At 46.7% G+C, this 22,483-nt stretch overlaps 1 protein-coding gene across 1 annotated transcript in view; it reads left to right on the top strand.

Moving 5' to 3' along the window:
- The window catches only part of LOC137538187 (uncharacterized), a 146,424-nt gene that overhangs the window by 45,392 nt on the left and 78,549 nt on the right, over window positions 1-22,483 (top strand). Inside the window, exon 3 of the mRNA XM_068260206.1 lies at window positions 13,706-13,903. Coding sequence (XP_068116307.1) covers window positions 13,706-13,903 — 198 coding nt within the window. The remainder of the gene's footprint in view (window positions 1-13,705; window positions 13,904-22,483) is intronic.

Below are 22,483 nucleotides of genomic sequence, written 5' to 3'. Positions count from 1 at the left end.
CGAAACCTGTTGGTTCTGACAGATTTCTACTACCTACTGTAAGTAACCGCAACATGGGAGAAAAGTAATTTATAGCTCATTTGACTGTGGAAGAAACGTACTTCTTATTTGTATGTATTAAAAATGTATTTTAATTACTTCCCCTCCCCCTAAATGAGTAACTACATCCCTGCAAAATGCCATATCGCCGTGCAAGGACACAGCTACTATGCCCTTTCCCGATTGCCTCCCTGCGCGTCTCCCGCGATCTTTACCGCTGCTAAACGTTAGCCGGGAGATCAATGACATGGGAATGAATGGGAATCATAGTTCCCATTCATTGATCTAAGTCCCCGTGTAAATGACCGCAGCCGTCCATTAGACGGTGCCACCATTCACAAAAACCTAAGCTTACACATGCACGCATTACTTCCTCTTTGCGTAATAATACTACGCATAGGGAAGTTATATGCGAGGACATCTTGTGGCCAAATAGTAAAATTACATCTACACACATTTTTTTAACATTTAAAATGAACCCCTTACCTACCACACTCCCCAATAGTTACCCCCAAAAATGTTTGATAAAAAAAAAAATATAAATAGTTACCTTAGGGACTGAACTATTTTTAATATGTATGTCAAGAGGGTACATTATTGTTACTTTTAAATTATGGGCTTGTAATTAGGGATGGAGGGAAAACTGAAAAAATGCACCTGTATTTCCAAATAAAATATTGACGCCATACATTGTACTAGGAAAAAAATTTAAATGTTGCAATAACTGGCACAAATGGGCAATAGTAATAACTATAATGGCCGAAAAATGAGAAATAATGAATTTTTTAGATTTTTTTCTGATTATTCCCATTAAAATGCATTTAGAATAAAATAATTCTTAGCAGAAAGCGCCCCCGAAATAAAACCTAATTGGTGGCGAAAAAAACAAGATATAGATTGTTTTGTTGTGATAAGTACCGGTAGTAATAAAGTTATAGGCGAATAAATGGAGCGCTGACAGGTGAAAATTGCTGTTTTTTTAAGGGGAAAACGCTTGGAGGTGAAGTGGTTAAATTTTACCATTTTCTCGATAGTGGTCCTTTAGGCTTCTTGCACACCAAGACGTTGCGTTAGGTGGCACGTTAAGGTCGCATAACGTGCACCTAACACAACGTTTGGTGCTGCAAGAGCCGACGGTAGAGTGAGCCGCGTTAGGCGGCTCGATTCCCATAATGTCTCCCAGAGTGGCGCTGATTGGCCAGCGGGACCACGTGATGCGGAGCGAGACACTCCGCATCACGTGGTCCCGCCGGCCAATCAGCGCCCGCCAGTGCAGTGAATATTAAGTAGCCATGTGCGCGGCTACTGTAGCTGGCTCTCCCCGCCTCCTCTCCGCCCCCCATTGCGCATGTGCAAACAGTCTAACGCGGCTATAGCCGCTCCAACGCCGTAGCATGCTGCACTTTGCAGAGAACGTGCAGCGTTACATGTAACGCAACGTGGGCTGTGTGAACAGCCCACTTGTGTTACATTGCTGTGCGTTGGGGGAGCGTTACAGGCGCACTAACGTGCGCCTGTAACGTCTTGGTGTGTAAGCAGCCTTAAAGTACCATTTCTGTGCCAGTAAAGTTGAATCAAATTTGTACTGCAAACTGCAAAAGCTTGCTGTGGTGTTTCAAAGAAATGATTGTCCTCTTAACCATACAAGTGTTGAAATTGGGTGCAGTGGACTACCCTATGAAAGACTGTTTTTGCCCTTCCCATTGAAAGGAGCCTTCCCAAATCTATATTTATACAAATTGGTGATCAGTGGCGTAGCTAAGGTGCTCTGGGCCCCAGTTCAAGTTTTGCATTGCCCACCCTATACACAATTGATATGTCGCACCAAAACCTGCCAAGGATAACACAGTGTCAGCGGTGCAAGAAAGGGATGGGGAACAGCTTGTTAATGATTACTACTATTTAGTGCATCTATAGAAGTGATTATTACTAGCACAGGACGATTGTGCAGCCAAGAAAGAGTTTGAAGCCGGTTTCACACTGCAGCCACACCGCACCGCCAGAAACAGACCTTCGGGGAATACCACATTGCTAATCGGTATTGCCCGTCTGGCATCCAGCCAAACAGGAAGTGACACTTCCTGTTCGGCAATCGATGACGTGCGCAGAGTAGTATTTTTAAAATACGCTTCTGCGCATACCATATTTGCCACACTGCACCACCACAGTGTGAAAGGGCCCTGACATTGGGACACAAGTTACAATTTTTTCTTTATACGACGGAACGATCCAATTTTCCTGTTGAGTGAAAGATGTTTGACCTACCACACACGTGTCTTCAAGATTGCCGCAATATCATGGAAATTTTTTTTGAATGGGTGAAAAAGTTGTTTGGATTGAAAAACATTACACACAATAATCGACTCCATTCATATTCAAAAAATCAGTTTGATTTTTTTGTAATATAAATACCATGGATTTTTCAGTTTTTTCTCATGCTATCATGCATGCTTGTTGAGAGGCTATGGCTAAAAGTATTAGAAACACAGGATCCACAGTAGAGTCAGGCAACTGACATTATTTTAAGTATTTTATTCTAAAAGGAAAAAAATCCATATCCTTCTCAGTTTAGGTTCCCTTTAAAACTTAGTTTAACCTCTTCAGGACCATAGGCTTACACCCCCTAGTGACCAGGCTATTTTTTGCAATTTAGGCCACTGCAGCTTTAAGGCCTTGCTGCAGGGCCATACAACTCAGCACAGCCCCCTTTTCTGCCCACCAACAGAGCTTTTGTGTTGGTGGGGTCTGATCCCTGCCGGCATGTTTATTTATTTATTTTTTACAATAAATGTGTCTATTTTTTTAATGATTTTATAATAACCCTGCCTCCCTCCCCCCGCTAGCCAATGACAGCGAGTGGCTGTCATAGGCATTAGCCTATAACAGCCGCTTGCTCCTGTGCCTCCAGAGGGATAAGCCGAGTGATACGGCTGTCCCCAGTACAGCGCTGCGATTTAAGGTTGCAGCGCTGTATAGTGTATATAGACTGCGGTTTCGTATCTAACAGTCTCCTAGCGGCGATCGCCGCTGGGAGACTGATGACAGAGTCAAGTGGAGATGCGCAAGCATCGACGCGGACAATCTCTGCAAAAACACTCCCCCAGAACTTGACGCCAATTGGCGTTAGGAGGTCCTGGGGGAGCCACCGTGTTCATGCCCATCAGTGTGACGCGGGCGTTAGAAGGTTAAACTGAACCTGAGAGTAAGGAAAAAAAATGCTGATTAGTCCCTTGCCGCGATCCTCTGCTGCCTGCAGCCTCCGCAATTTGGCCTGTTAACTTTGCGAGCTGAGGGCTTACTGCCCATGCCTAGCTCATGCGTGTGCCCCATCGTGCTCCTGTTGTCATGAGCGTTTTGCACCTGTGGGAGCGTGCGTGGCTGGACTGCGTCTACACTGCCTGGCTTCGACTAAATAAATTACTGGGCCAGATTGCGGAGGCTGAAGGCGGACGACGGCGGCAAGAGAGCGATCAGTCTGAAGGGGGCTGGAGGAAGCCCCAGGTATGTATAAAACTTTTCTTTTTTTTTTTTTTGTCTCAAGTACACGTAAAAACACTTTTTTTTCTTTGACCACCCATTGATTTCAGATTCATAATTTAAAATAAAAAACCCAAGCACAACACAATTTTATTATAATTCAACCTAACAATCATTTTTCCATATTTATTATTTTTACAATACATACCATAAATATTTCCATCCTTTTTTTATTATATACATATACAAACAATAAATGAAGTTTGATATGTACTGAATAGTTGCATATAAATTTGACAATCTATCACACACCATACAATTCTTGGTTAAGTTGGTCTAATTTTACTAAAACGTCTGATCTCAAAGAGCTGAAAAAATTGTAACATTTGTTCAGGTTTTTCAGTTGAAACCCCCCCCCCCCACCCCCCCCCCCCCAAAAAAAAACAAAACTTTTAAACTTTTCAGTACAACCATTAGTTCTCATCGATTTGAGGTAAAGTCTAACAGAAAAAAAATGTTATGTGTATAGCCAGTTAGGTGGCTGTTTGTGTGTATGTACAGTGGGTTGCAAAAGTATTCGGCCCCCTTGAAGTTTTCCACATTTTGTCACATTACTGCCACAAACATGCATCAATTTTATTGGAATTCCACGTGAAAGACCAATACAAAGTGGTGTACATGTGAGAAGTGGATCAAAAATCATACATCATTCCAAACATTTTTTTTAAATAAATAACTGCAAAGTGGGGTGTGCGTAATTATTCGGCCCCCTGAGTCAATACTGTGTAGAACCACCTTTTGCTGCAATTACAGCTGCCAGTCTTTTAGGGTATGTCTCTACCAGCTTTGCACATCTAGAGACTGAAATCCTTGCCCATTCTTCTTTTCAATACAGCTCCAGCTCAGTCAAATTAGATGGACAGCAATTGTGAACAGCAGTTTTCAGATCTTGCCACAGATTCTCGATTGGATTTAGATCTGGACTTTGACTGGGCCATTCTAACACATAGATATGTTTTGTTTTAAACCATTCCATTGTTGCCCTGGCTTTATGTTTAGAGTCATTGTCCTGCTGGAAGGTGAACCTCCGCCCCAGTCTCAAGTCTTTTGCAGCCTCCAAGAGGTTTCTTCCAAGTTTGCCCTGTATTTGGCTCCATCCATCTTCCCATCAACTCTGACCAGCTTCCCTGTCCCTGCTGAAGAGATGCACCCCCCGAGCATGATGCTGCCACCACCATATTTGACAGTGGGGATGGTGTGTTCAGAGTGATGTGCAGTGTTAGTTTTCCGCCACACATAGCGTTTTGCATTTTGGCCAAAAAGTTCCATTTTGGTCTTATCTGACCAGAGCACCTTCTTCCACATGGTTGCTGTGTCCCCCACATGGCTTGTGGCAAACTGCAAATCTGACTTCTTATGCTTTCTGTTAACAATGCCTTTCTTCTTGCCTCTCTTCCATAAAGGCCAACTTTGTACAGTGCATGACTAATAGTTGTCCTATGGACAGAGTCTCCCACCTGAGCTGTAGATCTCTGCAGCTCGTCCAGAGTCACCATGGGCCTCTTTACTGCATTTCTGATCAGAGCTCTACTTGTTCGGCCTGTGAGTTTAGGTGGATGGCCTTGTCTTGGTAGGTTTACAGTTGTGCCATACTCTTTCCATTTCTGAATGATCACTTGAACAGTGCTCCGTGGGATGTTCAAGGCTTTGGAAATCTTTTTGTAGCCTAAGCCTGCTTTAAATTTCTCAATAACTTGATCCCTGACCTGTCTTGTGGGTTCTTTGGACTTCACGGTGTTGTTGCTCCCAATATTCTCTTAGACAACCTCTGAGGCCCTCACAGAGCAGCTGTATTTGTACTGACATTAGATAACACACAGGTGCATGCTATTTAGTCATTAGCACTGATCAGGCAATGTCTATAGGCAACTGACTGCACTCCGATCAAAGGGGGCCGAATAATTATGCCCACACCACTTTGTAGTTATTTATTTGTAAAATATGTTTGGAATCATTTATGATTTTCGTTCCACTTCTCATGTGTACAGCACTTTGTGTTGGTCTTTCACGTGGAATTCCAATAAAATTGATTCATGTTTGTGGCAGTAATGTGACAAAATGTGGAAAACTTCAAGGGGGCCAAATACTTTTGCAACCCACTGTATATGTACACTTGCAGAAACATATGCACCTTTGGTGCATAATGTGCCCTGTAAAATTTCCTCCAGTCGTAAAAAATCTTACAACCTGTGATTTGCTAATTTAGTAATTACAGAGTTCCCCAACCATTTCCTCAAGGCCCACCAACTCTACATGTTTAGCAGAAAACCCACAAACATGCACTGGGGAGGTAATTAGCAGAGCTGATTAACTACCTCAGTGGATTTCCTCAAAACATGCACTGTTGGTGGGCCTTGAGGACATGGTTGGGGAACACTTTAATGGAATTAACAGAAACATATCATTAAAGCTGGCCATACACTGGCCCGATTTGCGGCCGTTTCGACAGCAGATTCGATCACTGGGATTGAATCTCCTGCCAATTGTGCGCGCTAAACGCACCCGTCGATCCGATTTCCTCCCGAAATCGGATCGGTCCGTCGATCGCGGCGTGCGGAAAAATACCGTCGATCGCCCGCGGGTAGGGAGCGCGTCGCTAGCGGCGGCGATCCAATTAGGTATGCATTACCTGACGCTGGCTCCCGGGCATCTTCTCCGCGCTGCACGGCTCTGTTCCTGCTTCCATCCCAGCGTACATTAACTTCCTGTGTCACTGCAGTGACCAGGAAGTTCAAATAGAGGGCGCTCTATTTGAACTTCCTGGTCACGGAGTGACACAGTGTACTCTGGGATGCGGTGCGGGGTGCAGCGCGGAGAAGAGGACCCGGAGCCAGCTTTAGGTAATGTATACGGGGGGGGGACAGGACAGGCGGCAGGAGCAGCACAACAGATTGTGATCGGTTTCAGGCTGAAACCGATTCATAATCTGTTTGCAGTAAAGGCAGCCATACGATCCCTCTCTGATCAGATTCGATCAGATAGGGATCTGTCAGCTGGTCGATCTAATGGCAAATCGACCAGTGTATGGCTACCTTTATTTTGAACTTGGCAGGACCTTGTGGCTCTGCTAAATAATACAGTGTCTGAGCTAATCCAAATAGTTCTAAAGATGTCATTATTATTACAGTAGAATCCCTTTATAGCAAATTCCAAGGGACCAGGAAAAGTAGTTTACTATATCAGAAGTTTACTTTGTCAGAATTGGTCATACATAGTATATTTATACAGGCACGTTGGCTGGGACCTGAGGAATGAGTTTACTATATCCAGAGGTTTGCTATATCAGAGTTTACTATTATAAGATTCTACTGTAATATATTATCAAGTGTGAGCATACGACATGCATCTTAGTCATTAACCCTCCTGGCGGTCTATTAAAACCCGCCAGGGAGCAGTGCAGCAGTTTAAATTGTTTTTTTTTTTTAAATCATGTAGCTAGCCCAGGGCTCGCTACATGATAGCTGCTGTGCAGCGGCATCCCCCCACCCGCTTCGATCGCCTCTGGCGATCTCCAATCAGGAAATCCTATTCAAAGAACGGGATTTCCTGGAGGGCTTCCCCCGTCGGCATGGCGATGGGCAGGATGACATCATCAACGTCATCGACGTCGTGATTGGGAGTCCTTGGGAGTCCCGATCCACCCCTCAGCGCTGCCTGGCACTGATTGGCCAGGCAGCGCACGGGGTCTGGGGAGGGGCGGCGCGGCGAGCGGCGGCTAATCGGCGCGGAGTGGCGGCGATCGGAGTGCACACGCAGCTACCAAAGTGCTAGCTGTGTGTTGCAAAAAAAAAAAAAAATATGCAGATCGGCCCAGCAGAGCCTGAGAAATCCTGCGCGGCTTACCCAGAACTACGTTCAGGGTAACCGCCAGGAAGGTTAAACCAACTACGTACTTCCAGCCCCTCAATACTTCTTTATTGAAATATGACTTCTTCCATAGAGCCCACGAGATATAAAACAGGCTTCATTTACAAAATTATTGCAATAAAATTGATTAAGCATGTAAAATGCACGCAGCTCAGCTTTTGCAATATACAGCAGAGTCCCAGTTATCCAGAACTCAACCAACCAGAACAAATCTTCGGCAGAACTCACAGTGGTGAAGGCCAGCTTTTTGTAGGCTCTGCTGTGCTTTAAGGCCTGGTGCACACCAGAGGAGTTTTTTTGAGCGTTTTGAGTTTTTAAATCTGCTGCTAATGTTATCCTATGTGTCTGTGCACACTGGAGCAATGAGGTTTTGTAAAAAACCCCATAGCATTACATTGGGAAGAGCTTTTGAAACCTCTAAAAGCTCTTCCCAATGTAATGCTATGGGGTTTTTTAACAAAACCTCATTGCTCCAGCGTGCACAGACACATAGGATAACATTAGCAGCAGATTTAAAAACTCAAAACGCTCGGAAAAACTGCTCTGGTGTGCACCAGGCCAAAGGCCCGGTGCACACCAAAACCACTAGCAGATCCACAATACGCTAGCGGTTTTGGGAGCTGATTTCAGAGCGATTCTAGGTATGTTTAGAGAGGTTTTCTAAACATACCTAGCGGTTTTGGGTGCGTTTTTGTGTAGCAGATTACACATATTGTTACAGTAAAAGCTGTTACTGAACAGCTACTGTAACAAAAATGCCTGGCAAACCGCTCTGAAGTAGCATTTTTCAGAGCGGTTTGCGTTTTTCCTATACTTTACATTGAGGACGAAATGCTTCCGAAATCCGCAAACGCCCCTCCTGCTGCGCGTTTGCGGATTTCGGAAGCGTTTCGTCCTCAAAAAACTCAAACCGCCGGTGTGCACCATCCCATTGCAATACATTAGCCAAGCGTTTTTATAGGCGGATGTGGCCGGCGGATCGCTCCAAAATCCGCTCGGTGTGCACTGGGCCAAAGACTGGATTCCATGGCCTTCACAAGGTGAATATACTTTCAATTACTGTATTTTAACACTTAATATAGAGTTCATAGGATATATACAGAGTCAGGGATTGTACTGTATAAACTAGGCCTATTTGTAACATTCGGTCTCAAGCAACCAGAAAGCACACTTATCCGGCACCAGCCAATCCCTGTGGGTGCCGGATAATGGGGACTTTGCTGTATTCACTTGTACAACTTACTTGGCATTCAATGCACTTCTCTTCTTAGGCGTCATATATTTATTGGAAGTAGAGCATCAGAACAGATCTGGCCAAAAGACCTGGAACAGAACAAGCTGAAATTGCAACACTACAGGACAGTTACCTGACTCAAATGATAACGGAACCAACTAGGGGGAATGCGTTACTGGATTTGATCATTTCAAATAGACCAGATAATGTATCAAATGTGCAGGTTTAAGAACATTTGGGAAATAGTGATCACAACATGATAACGTTTGATCTGGTAACTGATAGGCCACGGGGCAGCGGGACCACTAAAACTATGAATTTTAGAAAAGCAAGATTCAATCAACTCATTGGTGTGGGTGGGTGATCAGTTTGCCCGCAAGGGGCAGGTTAGGGGCTGATTGTTGGGTGGCAGTGACAGGGGGTGATTGATGGGTGATAGGTGATTGGCAGGTGATTGACAGGTGATCAGTGGGTTATTACATGGAAGGACAGATGTAATTAATGCACTGGTGAATTGATAAGGGGGGGGGGGGTCTGAGGGCAATCTGAGCGTGTGGGCGGGTGATTGGGTGCCCGCAAGGGGCAGCTTAGGGTCTGATCTGATAGGTAACAGTGACAGGTGGTGATAGGGGGTGATTGATGGGTGATTGATGGGTAATTAGTGGGTGTTTAGAGAAGATAACAGATGTAAACAATACATTTGGGAGGTAATCTGACGGCGGGTTTGCGGGCGATCTAATGGTGTGGGTGGGAGATCAGATTGCCCGCAAGGGGCAGGTTAGGGGCTGATTGTTGGGTGGCAGTGACAGGGGGTGATTGATGGGTGATAGGTGATTGGCAGGTGATTGACAGGTGATCAGTGGGTTATTACAGGGAAGAACAGATGTAATTAATGCACTGGCGAATTGATAAGGGGGGGTCAGAGGGCAATCTGAGCGTGTTGGCGGGTGATTGGGTGCCCGCAAGGGGCAGATTAGGGTCTCATCTGATAGGTAAAAGTGACAGGTGGTGATAGGGGGTGATTGATGGGTGATTGATGGGTAATTAGTGGGTGTTTAGAGGAGAGAATAGATGTAAACAATGGATTTGGGAGGTGATCTGATGTCGGATCTGCGGGCGATCTATTGGTGTGGGTGGGTGATCAGATTGCCCGCAAGGGGCAGGTTAGGGGCTGATTGTTGGGTGGCAGTGACAGGGGGTGATTGATGGGTGATTGATGGGTGATTGATGGGTGATTGACGGGTGATTGACAGGTTATCAGGGAAGATAGATGCATACAGTACACAGGGGGGGGGGTCTGGGGAGGGGGTCTGGGGAGAATCTGAGGGGTGGGGGGGTGATCAGGAGGGGGCAGGGGGCAGGGGGGGATATAAAAAAAAAATAGCGTTGACAGATAGTGACAGGGAGTGATTGATGGGTTATTAGGGGGGTGATTGGGTGCAAACAGGGGTCTGGGGGGTGGGCAGGGGGGGGGTCTGAGGGGTGCTGTGGGCGATCAGTGGGCGGGGGGGGGGCAGATCAGTGTGTTTGGGTGCAGACTAGGGTGGCTGCAGCCTGCCCTGGTGGTCCCTCGGACACTGGGACCACCAGGGCAGGAGGCAGCCTGTATAATACACTTTGTATACATTACAAAGTGTATTATACACTTTGTATGCGGCGATCGCGGGGTTAACATCCCGCCGGCGCTTCCGTACGGCCGGCGGGATGTTACGGCGGGTGGACGGAGCCAGTTGCCGGGGGAAGCGCGCGTCATCAATGACGCGATCGCTCCCCCGGCATGCCTAAAGGACGCGCCGCCTGAAGGCGTATTGCGGTCCTTTAGGCGTCCACTTTGCCGCCGCCCATGGGCTGTGGGCGGTCGGCAAGTGGTTAAGGTCAGTGTTCACGACTCCACCAAAAGAAAGAGACTGGGCAAAAACGGCCTGCATGGCAGATATCCAAGGCGCAAACCACTTTTAAGCAAAAAGAACATTAAGGCTCGTCTCAATTTTGCTAAAAAAAATCTCAATGATTGCCAAGACTTTTGGGAAAATACCTTGTGGACCGACGAGACAAAAGTTGAACTTTTTGGATGGTGCGTGTCCCGTTACATCTGGCGTAGAAGTAACACAGCATTTCAGCAAAAGTACATCATACCAACAGTAAAATATGGTGGTATGTGATGTGATGGTGGTATGTAAAATGTGATGGTCTGGGGTTGTTTTGCTGCTTCAGGACCAGGAAGGCTTGCTATGATAGATGGAACCATGAATTCTACTGTCTACCAAAAAATCCTGAAGGAAAATGTCCGGCCATCTGTTCATCAACTCAAGCTGAAGCGATCTTGGGTGCTGCAGCAGGACAATGACCCAAAACACACCAGCAAATGCACCTCTGAATGGCTGAAGAAAAACAAAATGAAGACTTTGGAGTGGCCTAGTCAAAGTCCTGACCTGAATCCTATTGAGATATTGTGGCATGACTTTAAAAAGGCGGTTCATGCTAGAAAACCCTCAAATAAAGCTGAATTACAACAATTCTGCAAAGATGAGTGGGCCAAAATTCCTCCAGAGCGCTGTAAAAGACTTGTTGCAAGTTATCGCAAACGCTTGATTGCAGTTATTGCTGCTAAGGGTGGCCCAACCAGTTATTAGGTTCAGGGGGCAATTTCTTTTTCACACAGGACCATGTAGGTTTTGAGTTTTTTTTCTCACTAAATAATAAAAACCATCATTTAAAACTGCATTTTGTGTTCAATTACGTTATCTTTGACTAATAGTTAACGGTTTTTGATGAGCAGAAACATTTAAGTGTGACAAACATGCAAAAGAATAAGAAATCAGGAAGGGGGCAAATAGTTTTTCACACCACTGTATATCCCATATGGAAAAAAAACATCTAGGAATAAAAAAGGCCTCTATGGATGAATAGAAAAATTAGAAATAAAATGAAGTTGAAAAAGAATGCCTATAAGGTCCTAAAACAGGAGGGGACCGAGGCTGCAATAAGCAATTATAAGGAGTGCAAAAAAGTTGTAAAAAAGAAATTAGGCTGGCAAAGATTGAAGCTGAAAATCAAATTTCTAGAGATATCAAATCTAACCCAAAGAAGTTTTACAAGTACATCAACTCTAAAAAAAGATAGGTTGACTGCATTGGACTCCTAAAGGATGAGTGTGGGAACTCAATGATGGATGACCAAGGTAAGTTAGAGTTATTAAATGCTTTCTTTGCTTCTGTCTTCACAAGGGAAACATCAATGTTGCAAATTACAGATGCAGAAGAGTCTCAATCTTCCAATTGTAATATTAAATAACGCAGGAAGAAGTGAAGGCAAAACTAAATAAATTAAAAATAGACAAGGCACCTGGCCCGGATGGCATGCATCCTTGGGTCCTAAGGGAATTAAGTTCAGTCATAGATAAACCCCTTTATCTTATATTTTGTGGCTCTCTTTCAACTCGCAGAGTCCCAGTAGATTGGCGTACAGCCCACGTTTTCCCATTATTTAAGAAGGGTAGACCAGTCAGCTTAACATCAGTTGTATGCAAACTATTTGAGGGGTTACTAAGAGATACTATACATGACTTCATAGTAGAAAATAATCTTATTTCTCAGCATCAGCATGGGTTTACTAAAGACAGGTCCTGTTTGACTAACATGCTCAGCTTTTATGAGGTAGTGAACGCTAATGTGGATATTGGGATTGCTGTAGATGTGATATACTTGGACTTTGCTAAGGCCTTCGACACTGTTCCCCACAAAAGTCTGGTGCAAAGGTTGAGGATGCAAGGACTGGGGAAGAGTCTGTGTGCATGGATGGGGAACTGGCTAATGGACAGAAAACAAAGAGTTGTGGTCAATGGATCATACTCAAAATGGGTGACTGTTAGCAGTGGGGTCCCACAGGGGTCTGTACTGGGTCCAGTGCTCTTCAATGTATTTATTAAAGTGGTCTGAAACTCTGACATAACATTCAATAAAAATGTGTTTTCCTACTTTTTATTACTTATACAGTTATCATATTTGCTTTTGTGCACACGTAACATTGTCTGTTTACAAATTACAAGTTTCCAAAGTGCAGTTTTTCTTACCCTGAAAGCTGGCATTGCATTTTATTCTTTTTCTATTAAAACTGATTTTTATTATATATTAAAATCTTCTAATGAGCTATTCTGAACACTGTGTGCCTGAAGCAGACACAGTTTCTCAGAGAGTGTTTGTTTACATTCCAGTGTTAATACATTTGTGTTTAACAAGTAAAAAAGAAACTGTTATCTCCAGTTTGGATGCAGATTTGAAGCTTAATAGCAGGAGAAAGTGCTTTGTTTCTGGACCGGTCCATGTGGCAGTGATTGACAGCACCGCTTGCACAGGCGCAGTACAGGCCGATCTCCAGGTCAGCCTGACGTCATCGCCGGGAACCGAGAGGCAGCGGCGGCGAACGGCTCGCCGCAGATGGACATAATGTGAGCTTGGGGCTGGACGAAGCCCTGGGTAAGTAGTCCTTATTTTACTTACAAATGCCTGATAACTCCTTTAAGATGTGGAATGCATTGCCACAGGAAGTAGTTATGGCAAATTCTATACCTGCATTTAAAGGGGGCTTAGATGCTTTCCTCGCGTTGAAAGACATCCATGGCTACAATTACTAGATTATGCCAAGTGGTGTGGATCCAGGGATTTTATCTGATTGCCATCTGGAGTCGGGAAGGCATTTTATCCCTTTTGGGGCTAATTGGACCATGCCTTGTAAGGTTTTTTTTGCCTTCCTCTAGATCAACAGGTATATGTGAGGGAGCAGGCTGGTGTTGTACTTTGCTCTCTGGTTGAACTTGATGGACGTAAGTCTTTTTTCAACACAAATAACTATGTAACAATGTAACAAGTTAATTATCTTAAAACTTCCAAATAATTTTCTACATACTCCTATAAATCCTATTTACTTACAATAAGGTAACATGAAAATTTGCATGAATAGATTAGCCTACTAGATTAGTAATGAATTATTATTGTTATTATATTTATATATTTTTTTCTTTCCTTTCAGGCTTCTATGAGACCAGTGATTTGGACTCCATTTCATCCTCTTCCTCCTCCCTTTGCAGTGATTCTTCATGCCCCACATCTTTTACTGTAATGTCACCACACAGAGTCACTGTGATGAGACCCAGGTCAATAGACTACACTGAACGAAGAAAGGAACTACAAAATGTATGGGCAGGACCAAGAAGACCCACATCAGCAGGTAACCATTCATGACGCACTTGTGTGGATATGCAAAATGTAAATGTAGTCATGCAGGATACGATTGTGGCCCTAGTCATCGAAGGATCAGTTTCTCCTAAATCAGAAATAGTTAAGGGAGCAGTGGTCATTTTATCACATTCTTGCTCCCACTTTTGCCTTTTACTAAGCAGAATGTCATTCAGTGCCTTTGTACTGTGATCAGTCCCAACCAAAACATGAGCACTGGTGGCATCAGGCAGGCTGAGATCAGGACCACCACTTTGTGTTTTTTACCCTTAAGTTTGCTATTAATTACCTCTGAAAATCCTGTTTACATGACAACAAAATCAAGTAAACAGAATGAGTATTAGCATGCTTTAACGTGTAGTGCATTATCTGGGTTGAAGGAGCTCATGAATTCAGAATCTGAATCAGAAACAAGTTTATTCGCCAAACATGACTGGGTCATACCCAGAATTGGGTTTGGCCCAAAAACAGCTCAGAATGAGAAGACATTAAACATTAAGACATCCCCTGACATTAAACAATCATAAGAAGTGATTCAGAACAGGTGAGACAGAAACAGTCAATAATAAGAAATACTAAAACAAATAGCAGCATATACTAAAAAATAGCAGCATGAAACACAGTGTGACATAGGAAACTGGAGCATAAACTTGCAGCAGCTTAATGCGATATGTTACTCTAAGTGTTTTACTGCCATCCTCTATCGTGATCTTTCGCCCACGGCAGTTCTGGGGGGGGGGGGGGGTGAGGGGGAAGATACTGTATAGAGTTCAAGAAATTGACAGCAGAAGGGAAGAAAGAGTTCCCATGCCTAGCCATCTTGGTGGAAATTTTTTTTGGCTGTTCTTAGTTCCCTGTTAAGGTTGTTTCTCGCTGCTCTCTACTCCTCCAGGTTACCAGACTTGTGCGCCGTTTCTTTCCACTTCCTCAGTTGCCCATAGTTTGTTGGAGAACCACGGTTTATTGATTGAGTAAACTTTGAAGGTCTTGATTGGAATGCAAAAGACCTCACAGAATGCAATGTATGAGGTGACAATGTCTGCCCACTCATCCAGGTTTGACGCTACCAGGGCCTTCCAGGCAGTGCAGTTGAAGTATGCCTAAAGTTGAAGCTTAGCCTCGCTTGACCACACTGGTTGATTTAAGGACTGGTTTTGCTGACTCTAGGTGCCTCTTGTAAGTGGGGATCAGGTGAATAAGGCAGTTGTCAGACGAGCCAAGTGCCGTGAGCAGCACCACCTTGTACACAACTTTTAGGACCATATAGCAGTGTTCGAGTCTCTAATTGGACAGGCGACATGCTGATGGTAGCGTGGCAGCTTTTGACAGAGGTTGGCCCTGTTGAAATCATCCATGACAATGAACAGTGAGTCTCCTGCTGCGTAATGGTAGCGCTGAAGTTGCATAGGGCTTGTTTAGTATCAGTGCCAGTTGGTATATATGGCCAAGCGAGGATGTAGCAGGAGAACTTCCTAGGCAAATATAATGGCCTGCAGTTGACCAATAGGAGTTCAATATAAGGTGAGCATTTTCTGGTGAGTACTGAAGTGGTGGGGCACCTTAGGGAGCTGATGTAAAAACAGATGCCACCACCTTTTCTTTTTTTCCAGAGAACGCAGTGTCACAGTCAGCCCAGATAAGACTGAAGTCTGGCAGTTGGAGGGCGTTATCCGGGATGTCGCCATGTAGCCCAGGGGCAGACCCATGATTTTCTAGGGGGGGATTCATGAAAGGTCTCTTTTGGCAAGCCGCGCACTACCGCGCATGCGTTTTCCCACAAAATACACATGATGCACAGCATTTCCCCACAAAATAAACACAATGGGCAGGGTTTCCCTACAAAATACACATGATGCAGTAGTGTTTCGCCAAAATATATATAAAATGTGGCAGTGATTAAGTAGCCAGATAACCCCCCTTATTATGGATAACGAAATTACCCTTTAGTACAGGTGACCAAATGACCCCCCATTTATCGCACAGGTAGCCAGAGGAGGCCCCCCATTTACAGTATAGGTAGCTAGATGACCCCCCAGTTAGGATAGGTAACCACATGATCCCCATTTATAGTATATAGCCAGATGACTCCCTGTTCAGTACATGTATCTAGTAGATTCCCCCTTGTATTTCGCCAAATCCCCCTTGTATATAGCCAGTTTATATAGCCAGATACCCCTTGTATATAGTCAGGGTATATATTCAGACCCCCTTTGCATATAGCCAAGGTATATAGTCAGATCTCCCCTGTATATAGCCAGGGTATATAGCCAGATCCACCGTGTATATAGCCAGGGTATATAGCCAGATCCACCTTGTATATAGCCAGGGTATATAGTCAAAACCCTCTTGTATATAGCCAGGGTATATAGTCAGATCCCCCTTGTATATAGCCACATCCCCCTGGTATATAGCCATATCCCCCTTGTATATAGCCAGATCCCCCCTATATATAGCCAGTGTATAGAGCCAGATCTCCCCTGTATATAGCTACTGTACATAGGAAGATACCCCCTGTATATAGCGAGTTTATATAGTTATATTCCCCCTGTATATAGCCAAATCCTCCCTGTATATAGCCAGTGTATACTGTATATAGCCAGTGTATATAGCCAGATCCCCCCGGTATATAACCAGTGTGTACAGTATATACCCAGACCCCCTGCATATAGTCAGTGTATATAATCAGATCCCCCCCCCCTGTATATAGCCAGTGTATATAGCCAGATCCCCCTGCATATAGCCAGTGTATATAGCCAGACCCCCCTGCATATAGCCAGTGTATATAGTCAGATCCTCCTGTATATGTAGCCAGACCCCCCCCCCCCCCTGTATATATAGCCAGTGTATGTAGCCAGATCTCCCTGCATATAGCCAGTGTATATAGTCAGATCCCCCTGTATATATAGCCAGATCTCCCGCTGTATATATAGCCAGTGTATATAGCCAGATTCCCCTGCATATAGCCAGTGTATATAGTCAGATCCCCCTGTATATATAGTCAGATCCTCCCGTACATATAGCCAGATCCCCCCCCCCCCCCCCCTGTATATAGCCACTGTAAATAGCCAGATCCCCCTGTGTATATATATATATATATACACAGAGAGAGAGAGAGAGAGAGAGAGAGAGCCCCCTCCCGAGTCCCCTTGCAGAGAACGCGCAGCGGGCATTTAGTTTACCTTGTCTCTGCGCTCTGGCCGGCTTCTTCATTCTATTTCCTGTTTCACGTCATGGGAAACAGGAAATAGAATGAAGCTGGCCGGAGCGCAGAGACTCAGGTAAACTAAACGCCCGCTGCACGTTCTCTGCACAGGGACTCAGGAGGGGGCACTGATGGAGAGGGAGGAGTGATGTCTGCCTCCCTCCCCGCATTACACTTCAGCGGCTGGAGCCACTATAGGGCATGCGGGGAGAGCAGCAGGGGGGGGATTCGGGGCATCGGTAACCCCCCCCCCTGCGTGCGCCACTGTAGTCACATTTCCATGAGGCAAAGGATTGGTGTATTGCTGCTGATCTTCCTCTTGTCGCTGAGGAGACTGAGTTTGTCCAACTTGTTTAGGAGGGAGCGGACATTCCCCAGGAGGACTGAGGGGATGGATGGCCTCAGGGCTTTCCTTTTCAGTCTTAACCGAGCCCCTGCTCGACTGCCTCTCTTATGCTGTCTCGTCTGAGGTCCGTGAGCAGGGCCTATAATTTTTTGGGCATTGATCTAGACATAGTTAACCAGGGGCCTATCCTCGGGTGGGAGGCAATGCGTGCTTCCCAGAAGATGAGCTGCGACCTACTGTAGGTGGTACATGGGGGCGTTAGATGGCATGGGGCGAGCAGGTCTTGGCGATAATTGTAAGAACCATTCATATCCATCATGGTAAGCAGACTCAAGCAGTAGTTGTGGACAGTTCATAGCATCACATATATGGGCAGGGAGGTACAGCCACGGAAAGACGTGTGGTGGAAGTGGGGAGCAGCAGCAGGCCACAACATGACGAACATGGGCAAAAAGGGTGCAGCAGCAGAACCATAGCTGTTCACAAATTTGGCAGGAAGGGTACAGCAACAGCAGTAGTCTATAGCAAGCAGCCGGTCATAGCAGTATACATTATGGGTATAGAGGGGCAGACAGCAGGGGAAAGTCAGTAACAATCAAGGCATTACAGGTGTGGGTAGGTACAGCATTCATAGGCTAGCTTGGCAGGACTCACTGTGGTTCCAGTGGATTGGGGTGAAATTGCAGGGCCACCCGATCTTTGTGGAAGCGTAGTAGGACGAAGGTCCCGCTCCCTGGACAGAGTGTCCCTTTGCTCCTCCGAGCGTTCCCTTTCTCAATGGAAGAGCCTGTTTGCAGTCAGGTGTGGTTGGTTCAGCGCTGGGGCAGTGGAGGACCTCGTGCAGTGCAGGATGAGGCCTCGCGACTCGGGCCTAAGGAGTGAAGGCAGGCCGCAGGCGGAATCAGATGAGCAGGGAGCCTCACCATCAGCTAATTGACGGGGCGACTCCCCTATTCAATGCTGGCAACCAACTGGAGTCTTCCGTCTGACTGGAACCAGGAGGACGGGGCAGAGGAGCAGCTGCAACCAGGTGTCAGGGGAAGGGGGGGGGGGTTGTGAGAGTCTTCCAGTGACGATTGTGCGGCGGAGGCCAGATTGGAAGGCCCCCCTGCTGTAGCCTCTCTAGTCGCGGGGATGCTGTTTTCAAGGCCGGGGATCAGGGCTCTCTTTCCGTGCGACCACTGCAGTGTAGCGGCTGCAGACCCGCACTGTGGTGGGCCAGAGAGGTCGGGCCCCCCCTTACCACGTGGAGATCCGGGCACTTCTGCCGGGATATGGCCAGCTGGCGAAGACCCCAGAAAGGGATCAGCTGGAGCTAAGAGTTAACAAAAAGTAAGAGTTAATAAAACTTAACAAAAATAAAAAAGTAAAGGTAAACTAAGTAAAAAAAAAAGTAAAAGGGCAGAGCTGTAGATGTGCCGAGGTAGCCTGGAAGTGAATTGGACATGAGCGTACCGAAAGAAATTATTTTGGTCCCAATAGATATTCTTTTGCAAGTTCAGAAGATCAGGTAAGGTTAGTGGTTAGTTTATGAAATGTGAGTGAAATGTGCAGGGTCGCGCCTGGGCGGGTGCTGCGGGTGCATTGCACCCAGGCGCCTCTCTCTGACAGGCGCCGGCGGGTCCTCCGTCCGGCGGAAGGCAAGGAGGGACGGGCAGAAGTCCTCCTTTTTGGACCGCTTAGGCGGCGACCACCGACGCGCTCGCGCAGGCTGCGCGGTGCAGAGCTGGCCTTTGCCCGTGCGGCCAGCAGTGGAAGGAGAGCTGTGAGCAGCGGTGGAGAAGAGGGGGCATCTCCCCCCCCCTCCTTCCCTCACCTTAGTGCTCTCCCTCCCTCGCTCTCCCCTCCAGAACTAATGTACGGGTGGCTGTCAGTGGGCGTAACTTACCTTCCGTCTCACTCCAGCGCCGGAAGTTCTGGTGCCGCTGCTCTGGTCTGGTCCATCCTGCGCCGGCCCTGCATTGAGACGGAGGTAAGTTCCGCCCCTCTGCCAGCCACCGCACATTAGTTCCGGAGGGGGGAGAGCGAGGGAGGGAGAGCACTAAGGTGAGGGAAGGGGGGGGGGAGATGGCCCCCCTTCTCCACCGCTGCTCACAGCTCTTCCTCTTCTCTGCGCTGCTCCCCTCCTGCTGGGGGCACACCTGGCTACCTATTCGGGCACATATACCCCAGACTACATATACTGGGGACATATACACCTGGCTACATATACTGGGCACATATACTGCATACATATACTGGGACATATACACCTGGCTACATATACTGGTCACATATACCCCTGGCTACATATACTGGGCACATATACACCTGGCTACATATACTGGGCACATATACACCTGGCTACATATACCGGGCACATATACCCCTGGCTACATATACTGGGCACATATACCCCTGGCTACATATACTGGGCACATATACCCCTGACTACATATACTGGGGACATATACCCCTGACTACATATACTGGGCACATATACCTCTGGCTACATATACTGGGCACATATACCCCTGACTACATATACTGGGGACATATACCCCTGACTACATATACTGGGCACATATACCTCTGGCTACATATACTGGGCACATATACCCCTGACTACATATACTGGGGACATATACCCCTGACTACATATACTGGGCACATATACCCCTGGCTACATATACTGGGACATATACCCCTGACTATATATACTGGGACATATACACCTTGCTACATATACTGGGCACATATACCCCTGGCTACATATACTGGGCACATATACCCCTGGCAACATATACTGGGCACATATACCCCTGGCTACATATACTGGGCACATATACCCCTGGCTACATATACTGGGCACATATACCCCTGGCTAAATATACTGGGCACATATACCTCTGGCTACATATACTGGGGACATATACCCCTGACTACATATACTGGGCACATATACCCCTGGCTACCTGTTCTCGGGACATCTCTACCCCCTGGCTACCTGTTCTGGGGACATCTATACCGCTGGCCACCTATTCTGGGGACATCTATACCGCTGGCCACCTATTCTGGGGACACCTATAGACCTGGGGCTACCTATTTTTGGGGAACCACTGCTGTCAGATTGAGTGTATTTTGGGGAACTGCTGCCAGGTTAGAGGTGTCTACCATATAAAGGTGGCATTCTGCCTATTTATGTGAAAGGCTGTCTATTTATTTGCCTCATGACTGCTGAATTTGTCTTGTTGGGGGCCTCATGGTTACTGAATTTGTCTTGTTGGGGACCTCATAATTTGTTGAGGGCCTCAAGATCGCTGAATTTGTCTTGTTGGGGGCCTCATGATTGCTGAATTTGTCTTGTTGGGGGCCCCAAGATTGCTTAATTTGTCTTGTTGGGGGCCTCATGATTGCTGAGTTGGTCATGTTGGGGGCCTCATGATTGCTGAATTTGCAGAATTTTGCAAGACAAAAGTTACTACAACAATGTGAATTTTGTGAAACATGAACCTCAGAATTTCCAAATTAATTGAAGCATGAGCTCCCCCACCCCCGCACTTAAAACTACCATGCAAATGTTTGTTTTTATATTGGTTGGCTTAGTGGCCTTTACCTGACATAATTGTTTTCAAACAATAATAATAAGGAATACTGCATTAAAGGGAAGGTTCAGGGAGGGTGGAGGAAAAATAAAAATCAATTTCCACTTACCTGGGGCTTCCTCCAGCCCGTGGCAGGCAGGAGGTGCCCTCGCCGCCGCTCCGCAGGCTCCCGGTGGTCTCCGGTGGCCGACCCGACCTGGCCAGGCCGGCTGCCAGGTCGGGCTCTTCTGCGCTCCAAGTCCTGGTACTTCTGCGTCCCACGCCGGCGCTCTGACGTCATCGGACGTCCGCCGGGCTGTACTGCGCATGCGCAGTGGTTCTGCGCATGCGCAGTACAGCCCGGCGGACGTCCGATGACGTCAGAGCGCCGGCGTGGGACGCAGAAGTACCAGGACTTGGAGCGCAGAAGAGCCCGACCTGGCAGCCGGCCTGGCCAGGTCGGGTCGGCCACCGGAGACCACCGGGAGCCTGCGGAGCGGCGGCGAGGGCACCTCCTGCCTGCCACGGGCTGGAGGAAGCCCCAGGTAAGTGGAAATTGATTTTTATTTTTCCTCCACCCTCCCTGAACCTTCCCTTTAAAGGCGGACAAGCCCATGAACGTGGCGATACGGTATATGGCCTACACTTATGGCTCTAGGCCCCGCATGTGACACTCGCCCCAGGCCCCGCATACTCTAAGGCCGCCTCTGGCGCGGCACAACAGGAAAGATACAGGCAGCCCACCTCACGCTTGGGCTTGGCGGGGGGAGGAGCCGACGACGGCGAGCGAGAGTAGGGTGGCCGCAGGCAGCCTGCAGGCAGCCATAAATATGCAGTGTGTGTGTGACTGCGTCGCACTTGCAGAGCCTCTCAGCCTGAGTCAGTCCAGAGACTAGCAGACTCGCAGGCAGCCAAAGCCAGCCAGCAAGCCCAGCACCCAGCAGAGTGTGTGTGGGTGTGAGAGTGCCGCCCGCCCCGTGCACTCAGTAACTAACAGTGAGTGAGTCACACAGACAGACAGTGGCCCAGGCCATCCCAAAGCGCCTCAGAGAGTCAGCCAGCCTACTAGGCCTGCCGCCTACGCCCACCGTGGTGGTGGTGGTCACAGCCAGCCAGCCAGCCAGAGCTTTACTTCCTCGGCAGAAGTTCTGTCTGGACACAGTGGACGATTACACACTGAGAGAGTGGAGACAAGTGGACGATTACACACTGCCTGCAAAATGTTACATTTTTGTTTTAGAGCATACTGCTCTTTTAGTTCATATAGTATTACTTTTAGGGTTTAAAAATGTTGTACATTTGTTTGCACTGTTAATATTTCATAAATATTTTTTGATGTTTAAATGCTTATACGAGTAGGGATGGATCAGCACCACCTCAGAATCACTTCCTCTCTCTCTCCCATGGTGCCGTCTACCAGGATGTAGCCATATAGTAGACCAAGAGCAGGGAAGGCACCCA

This window comes from Hyperolius riggenbachi, chromosome 11 (genome assembly GCF_040937935.1).
Source record: "Hyperolius riggenbachi isolate aHypRig1 chromosome 11, aHypRig1.pri, whole genome shotgun sequence".
Classification (NCBI taxonomy): Eukaryota; Metazoa; Chordata; class Amphibia; order Anura; family Hyperoliidae; genus Hyperolius; species Hyperolius riggenbachi.
The sequence above is the reverse complement of the archived record's forward strand: the minus strand, read 5'-3'. Positions and strand labels throughout refer to the sequence as shown.